General features: G+C 31.1%; 1 protein-coding gene across 1 annotated transcript; it reads right to left on the reverse strand.

The window, feature by feature from the left end:
* Positions 1 to 4,548: 4,548 nt before the first annotated feature.
* On the reverse strand, positions 4,549 to 7,916 carry LOC105802355 (uncharacterized). Its single transcript, XM_012633947.2, has 2 exons — positions 7,463 to 7,916; positions 4,549 to 5,207 (listed from the first exon to the last, which is right to left on the reverse strand). The coding sequence occupies exons 1-2, from the start codon at positions 7,768 to 7,770 to the stop codon at positions 4,784 to 4,786; spliced, it is 732 nt and encodes a 243-aa protein (XP_012489401.1). The 5' UTR covers positions 7,771 to 7,916; the 3' UTR covers positions 4,549 to 4,783.
* Positions 7,917 to 8,243: the final 327 nt, after the last annotated feature.

Here is an 8,243-nt window from a genome sequence, read left to right on the forward strand (position 1 = left end):
ATTAAAATATTTTTATGTATAAAGTAAGTCATATCATTACAAGGGTTTAGGGTTTTCGTCATTCCAAGAGTATTTTTTTCTTTTATTTTTTATATTTTATAAATTAATTAAAAATTACCCGCAATGAGATTTGAACTGAAAATTTATGCATACTACATTTTATAACACTCGAGATGTGAGTAAATAAGAATATTTTATATTAAAAATATATATGTCATAGTCTTGCTTTTGCAAGCGATTTCAGGGATGGTTTTGTCGCTGACCTCTCCAATAGTGGATGCTTGGTTATTCTGCCGATTTTGCTCACCGCTCAGGATCATCTGAGGTTGATTTCCTTATTTTATTAGGTGCTTGCAATCACTCCAGATATGTTGTACTTTAGTTGAGATAGTGCCAATTGTTAACATGTCATAATGTTCTATTGATACCGAGATTGAAGCATTTGTTGTGTTGATGGAGCTTGTCCTTCACCACGTTCACCACCTACATTGGGTGTTAGTTGTTTTTTTCCCATGAATATTGTACGATCCCATTCATGGAATGGATTAATGAATTTTCCTTTTAAAAAATATTTTAAAAGATTATTACTGGTGAAGTGATAAGAGATTTATACATGGATTTGTTTGTCCTATGTTCGATTCTCAAATAATATTTTTCAATTGTTTTATCTGAATGTTATCTAAAAGTATGAAAAGACTAAAAATATCATTATAATAATATTAATTACCCTTTAAAGTAAGGGTATTTTAATATTTTCATAACTGAATTAGTGTGAGTTAAACTGTGACACCAACTTATGGTATAAATAAAACGTTTAACTTTATCATTACAATCAAAATATCAATTAAATTTTATATAACTTTTTTAAAACGAGCAAAAGTTTAATCATGTTCATCTAACCCATACCCAAGCCTATGAAATTTTTTTGAACAATCTCATTATAGATTCTGATCATATCTGCTCTTTTTGACACAATATTGAGAACTACTCATAGCTCCTCCCTAATTTATAAATAGGAGGATAATGTATTTCAACACGCTCGAATCTAAGTCTCCTGCATTAGTAACAATATTCATACTAATCGAGCTAAGAGATGATATATATATATATATATGTTGATTTTCACCCATATTCATTGTAGTTAGACAATTTCATATCTTAGTTGTTGATAAATACAAGTATATAACAGATGAGATGAATAGTTCACACATCACTTAAAAATGTTGAAGTCTATGTCTAAAAGGGGAAGAGTCCAAAGGAGTCTTTTCAGATAAAGTGGGGGCAATTGAATAATTGGTGCAGACTGAATGCAGAGATGTTAGACATGAAGCCTGAGTTGGCTAAGAACAAAACAAAGAAGAAATTTAATGCAAACCCTTTCATGATTGAAGTGGACAATGTTGTCTGTCTTCCACTTTGGATAGCTTCAAACTCCAAAACATGATTTGATTTGATTTCAGATTTCTCCAACACCCATATCACGTATTGGGGTCCCTACTTTATTTGCCTTTTCTTTCTTTCTTCTCTGTCATTGTGATCTCCAAGATTCAAAATCAACCCATTTTTGCGAGAATTTTGCTTATTTCCATATCTGATCACGCCGCATACTCAGTTCAATTAACAATTTACCAAACTAGTTCCTCACACCCATTTTTGTATTAACATAAAATAATACAAATTTTGCAAATGGATACGTGTTAATAAATATTACAGCAATCCCGTAATAAATAATGAGATTTAAGGTGAGTTTGGTTGGACGATGGGTTTATCTGTGACGATGGTAAATATTAGATATTATAACATGAGATAAAAAATAAGTTAAACGTACCGCGCCGCCTATCCAAACTCATACTTAGTAATTGATAAATATAAATGTAACAATAAATTTATTAAGATCCTCTTTTGGTACTTTCTTACTTGGGAGCAATTTTTCCATATTTATAAGGTACGATTTCTTAATGTAATGTGTTATGGGTCAATTAGGTGCCATACATACGATACATTCTTACTTTTAAGTTCGACACGTATCCTTAGACATGTCTCTTTGGTAGAAAAGTATCATTGCAGGGAACGAGTAGCACTCGTGCTCCGCCTTTATTTTGTAACTATTTTTTGAAATTTAGATGATTGTGTAAAAGCTTTCCCGTTCTTAAACAAATTTTATTAGAATAATTTTTCCAAAGCTATTTTCAGTGAAATATACACCATATAAATTATATTAGTTACAAAATATTATCTAAACATTTCCCTTAGACAACCAAATTTTATTTATCATAAATAAATATATTATCTTACGTAAACTTTATTATAATCATTTCCTAATTAAAACTTAAATTTAATATATGATAATAAATAGTGACACAATAAAACTGAAAGTGATCGACGGAACTAATATTTAAACAAACACTCATTTTGTACTATTAAATATTCATAATTTATATTGTAAAACATTCATGACTAAATATCTATAAATTATAATATATATTTATCATTAAAATGCTGAATTTTATTATTAAATAATTCTATAATATTTGAAAAGAATATTTTAATATTTTAAAAATAAAAGTAAAAATAAAATATTTATACTTATCCATGTTACTCATACAAGATTTTTTCTTTTTGAAAAATATCTTACATTTATCAAAAGCAGAAGACAATTCCTTCCAAAATGACTTATTTTTATTGTCCAAGGAACTACTTTTTTATTAACTAAACTAATTTATGTGAAACAAATAAAAAATGCGGAAAATATTTCCCATAACAAATGCATCCCAAGTAAATAGAACAATCTAATGAAGAAATATAGTGTACTTTTAACAGCGGTAAATTAATTCTATTATTAGACTCAAACAAGAGTATTAGAATAGCTTTTTTGGGGTACTATATAGTATAAATATAGGATTAGTATTTAACCACGCGGTGAGGACACATTCACGCTATACAAGCACACATTACGTTCAAAGAGATCTACCTAAATAAAAGTATATTATTTATCTTTTAAAAGCTTAAATTCGAGTGAATTTTGTGTGTGAATATTTCTTGACCACCAAACCAATCACAAAAATTCAAATAATTCGTTAAGTGCATAAGACAATAGAATTTCAAAATTATCATATATAAAAATTACCCTTATAAAATAGTCTGAAAGCTTAAATCAAGATTTGAATTTAATGATTAGGAATTGAATTTAAATCAAACGTGTGTTAGTTTGTACTTAAATTAATAATATTTTAAGCATAATAATTAATAATCACAACCAAACGTTGAAAGAACATAATAGACTCGAATCTTCCTAAAACAAGTTATTGGCATATAAGAGATGTGTAGTGAGAGAATAATTTAATTCCAACAATGAGATAGATGTGTCCTTCGAAATTTTTAGCAATTTGTTTCTGTGATCTTGATAGTTTGATTTAATTTCTTTCTTTTATTTTTCTCACCAAATTTCTTTTATACATAAATGAGGAGATTGATTGTTAGGGAATATCAACACATCACGCAATATGGAAAGCTAATTCAAACATAACCCAAATGCATCTACTTAACATCAAATAAAAAGTTGTTTAAGAGCTAATTCTATCAAATGGTCCCAAGCTACTAACTAATTGTTAAACCTAGTAAAGTTTTAATTGATATTTAAACTAATCATGTTATATTAATGTTAGTTCAGATATAGAGGTGTGTTTATTCGATGTTTGAAAAAACAATATCAATAAAATTTAAAATGACTTCGTTTAAACATCAAATCAATACAATAAGTATGTGTGTTTTAGACGTGCTACAAGTTAAATTTGGGTGACATGCAACCCTCAAATTGACAACTAAAGTGACCAAAACACAGCTTTTGTATAATATTGAAACTTTAATTACTCGATTAATACATTGTGAGGATGTCTAATGCAGTTAAACTTTTGTATAAGTATATAATACCTTGAATTCATTTATAACTTGAAAAAAAAAAAAACAGAACTTTTATATATAGTTACGATATAAAAATAAGTCGAAGGCTTGTATTATTATTTTAAGAATTTAATCTTTCTATTTGTATTTTTATTATTTTAAAACATCACATCAACAAATTTAATAGCACTAATAACTGGATCTAAATTTCAAAATGAAAAAAAACTACATTCCAAATTTGTGAACAGCATAAAGACTTTTAAAATATTTTAACCTTAACAATCTAACCATTGAATTTATCAGCATAGTTACACTTGTTATGTATGTAAACTTTTAAATCGACTCAATATTTCTATCATATAGATCCAAAATACTATTTAATATACATTTAACGGTTGAAAGTCTTTTTCTATAAAAATGGGTAGACATTTTAATTTGCTCAAAACTTGACATGCATAATCAACATAAATGAACATGGAAAATAACGATTGGATGGTTAAAATATTAATCATACAAAAAGTTATGGAAGTGTGTAAAACTCTTTTTAGTTTATACTAGTGTAAGCGAATCTCTCCTCTATGAACAGCGAGAGAAAACATATATGGCAAATTTGTAACTACACTCCATGGACTTTCAAGTCATCACCCATTTCTCACTACCAAAAACTGCTGAATCTTAGATTAAGTTACTGAGAAATCTGTTTAGTTCCAAAGTCTTTGATGGGAGGGGAAAAAAGAAGAAGAAGAGAAAACATAGTCTCAGCCTTCAGCAAATATCACAAACTAATAACTAGAAACCACCTGGTCAAGATTGTGAAGAGTGAATGATACCAAAGACTTGAGGAAAAAAGTTAATAATATTAGAGGTTCGATATGAGTCAACGTTATTCAACTTTAGGGTGATCACTAGAAGAAGATTCGGCTAAGGTAATATCAGTAGAATACTTTTTGATCCTCAAGGAAATAAGAATGCTTGACATAATCCCAAGTGAAGGTAAAATATAAGACCAAACCTTTGATTTCTGGGAGCCAGATGCTGTAGCAACAGCTGCACCAGCAAGGCTGCCGATGGAAGTGTTCTGCAAGATCATTGGGACACAGCCAATGACAGTAGGAAGCAGAAAATCCACTATGAATCTAACATTTGTGGCAGCTAGAGCATAATTGATGACGTAGGAAGGGATGGGAGAGAAACGTGCAAGAAGGACAAATCTCCAACCATCTCGTTCAACTCCATGGGAAAGGAGATGGAAGTATTTGTTATTCAGGACCCAGTTCATTGCAGAACTTGAACTTTTGAAAACCAGCCTAAACAAATTGAAAAAACCAAAATTGGTTATATATGTAACAGGAAATTACTGAAAGAAAGAATAATAAATGGATATAAGAAAAGATAAAAGATCGATATAGCATCAGATTCAGAATGCTAAGAAAAATGAGTAAGGCTACACTTCTGGCACACAAGCTAGATCCTGGTTCTGTGAAATCAACTACAAACAATGTAGACTTGGCTTTTTGATGAGAGGTTGCTTAAAATAAGTTCACTAACATTATGCCACTTTGTTCATTCTTTCAATGAATGTAGCTGGACAAATAGAGGACGTTAGGAGTAATGTTACCCCCTTTAAATTGAACTTCGCATTGAAGAAAAATATTCCGATTTCACCTTAATTTATTATGTCTGAACTTCTGATAAATACATTTACTTTCTTCCTCCCGTTCAGTTCACTCATTTTTATATAATATTTCAAGTATAATTGACCAAACATATTCTTCAATTTCCTAACAAGTTGACCCAAAGCACAAAATCTGAAGAGTAAAAGACCAGCATTGCAGCAAATCAAATCTTTGATAAAAAAATTAGGAACTTCATTAGTGGAGGAGGAAAGAAAAAGACTTTGCTCTATATCTTGTTAGCACCCATAAACACTTTCATCTAGTTTCACTGCCATCCAAAAATTTCAGCAACTATTCTGCATAACATTAGCCTTCATTTGACATCCAATGTACATCAAAATCTAAACCCCTATTCGAAGCTCCAGTTTTACCATAGCCAAATACCCTAAAATCCCTTATTTTTATGTCCCACCATAAACCTAGGGCAGACTTCACTAATATGTCTTGAATGACAACCGATAGAATTTTTTTTCCACGGCTCTTCAATTGAAACCCTTTGGTTTAGTTAATTTCTTGAATCAGAAATGTTTCTAAGTGAAACCAGTAATCAAGCTTTGGATATTTTTAGTGCAAAATTCAAACAAGCTAATTGAAGACTTAAACTACTCAAGATTTTTATTTTACTAGTAATTTTTCTAGATTTAGGATTCTGAAATGTAGGATACTTTTACATCAATTAATTTTGTTTATTTTCCAAGAATTAAGACTGTTTAGCCAGTTTTGGTATTTGTATTTGTATTAGGTATTGTTGAAGCATATATAGTGGCTATTTTCTTTACCAATTTATAAGTTCTATCGATTTCAGATCAGAGAACTGTCATAAAATCAACCAGCTAACTGTCCTACACCAATAGTATTATAGCTTAAAGCTCAAGACATTAATGTAATTCTGGTTAACAATGGATACAACTGCAAAACCAAATCAAATGCTAAAGCTCTTTATCAAGATCACAAAAGGCTGTACCCAGTGCAGAAAGCTCTCTCACTATAAGCAGGGTCTGGGAGAAGGTTAAAAATTGATAAAAACTAGATTGAACCGGTAAAAGCCAGTTTTATATTAAAGATCATACCATTAACTCAAGTGCACAATTTTATTAACTATTAACTGTACTTAATATTAATTTAACATTAAGTTTAGTTTTTAAATATCTGAAAGTAGTTTCTATCAAACCAACCGATCCAATCAGTCGGATTGATTGGACCAAAAATCAGAGATCTGACTGGTTGAACCTCCAGTCTAGTTATTCTTAAGCTCATCAGGTTGAAGTCTTTTAGTAATTGATAGTTCTAATGGTAATACTATTGAGATATTGTAATTCAATCAACATTAGGTGCCACTACTAGGGAATCCTAGGAATGAAGCTAGGGAATTTCACCTCTTCTTCTCTTTCAGATCGAAATACTTATGCCCACAAAGATGCTCATGAAAGCTGATATTTTGGAGGGGAAAACTAGCAAAAATCGCTACTATAATGGATACCAAAATATGATGCAACAACACTAGCAAAGATCCCATCTAAGATTAAGCAATGGGAAAGATTGACCAAATTTGATCCGTCATGTTATTGGAAACCTATTTAGATGAGGCGGTGTTCAACACTATCTGGCTTTAGCCTCACCATGTCTTCCCCAAAATCATGGGATTAATAAAGATAATTCAATTCATTCAACCACGATTCAAAGGAGAAATGAAATCGAAAGCAAACAATGGTGATGAAAGCAAATCAGAGAAGGTTCAAATTCAAATAGATCACAAATCGAATGAACTAAAGAAAGTTCAGACAGCAAAAGCAAGCAACCATCGAAAACATTTAAGATCAGAGTGACATAATTCATTAATATAAAACAAAAATAAAATCGGAAGTAAAGGAGAGCAGAGACGGGACCTGCCAATCCAGAAAGAGAGAGAAGCCCCCATAATCTTAGCGGAAAAGACGCAGAGGACGGCGGGGACGAAGCCGAAGAGCATAGCAGCGCCGGCCTCGAAGAAAACGGCGTAGGGCAAGCAGAGGGAAAGAGTGAGGGTGTGGACGGCAACGTAAAGAGGGATGGCCCAAATCCCCAATCGGTCCGACCATTGGTGGAAATAGCGAAGAGCGGCGTCTTGGTCGAACCCCAATGCACCTCCATAGTGCTTGGCTATAGCAATTACACCCACAACCGCCCCTACTTTGAACAACGTCCCTAGCTTCATTTTTTCCCCTTACTTTAGCTAAGGCTCTCAGTATACAAGTAGTCAGTCGGCATTACTCATCTCCTAATATATATCTATATAATACTAATATATTCTAAAATAATAATCTTTCCCCAATCCGTCCTCTCCCTCTGCATTTCCCGACACCTATCTATAACACTAATGTAGTTAACCAAACCATTAGGGATGTTCAAGAAATAGTTAATCGATTATATCAAATCAATTCCATTTCATCATGTTTTTTATCTACTGGATTTGGATAGACGGTGCGGTACATTTAATTTACTTTTTGTCTCACTTATAGTAACGTTACAATGTTTAATTTAATCGTCACCAATATTTTTACACTAACAGTAGATAAATGTATCGTCCATTCAAACTCACTTTTAGTTTATCAATTTTCAATTTTGATAATTCAAACTAAATAATATCTACGTAAAATATAGTTCATCGTAATGAAAATAACTGGCGAA

This window comes from Gossypium raimondii, chromosome 11 (assembly GCF_025698545.1).
Source record: "Gossypium raimondii isolate GPD5lz chromosome 11, ASM2569854v1, whole genome shotgun sequence".
Classification (NCBI taxonomy): domain Eukaryota; kingdom Viridiplantae; phylum Streptophyta; class Magnoliopsida; order Malvales; family Malvaceae; genus Gossypium; species Gossypium raimondii.

Bases quoted from the DNA above. Each gene is read 5' to 3' on its own strand.
- LOC105802355 (XM_012633947.2), bottom strand. From the start codon at position 7,770: ATGAAGCTAGGGACGTTGTTCAAAGTAGGGGCGGTTGTGGGTGTAATT. The intron at 5,208-7,462 runs GTCCCGTCTCTG...CAATTTGTTTAG, and splicing joins CTCTCTTTCTGGATTGGCAG to GCTGGTTTTCAAAAGTTCAA.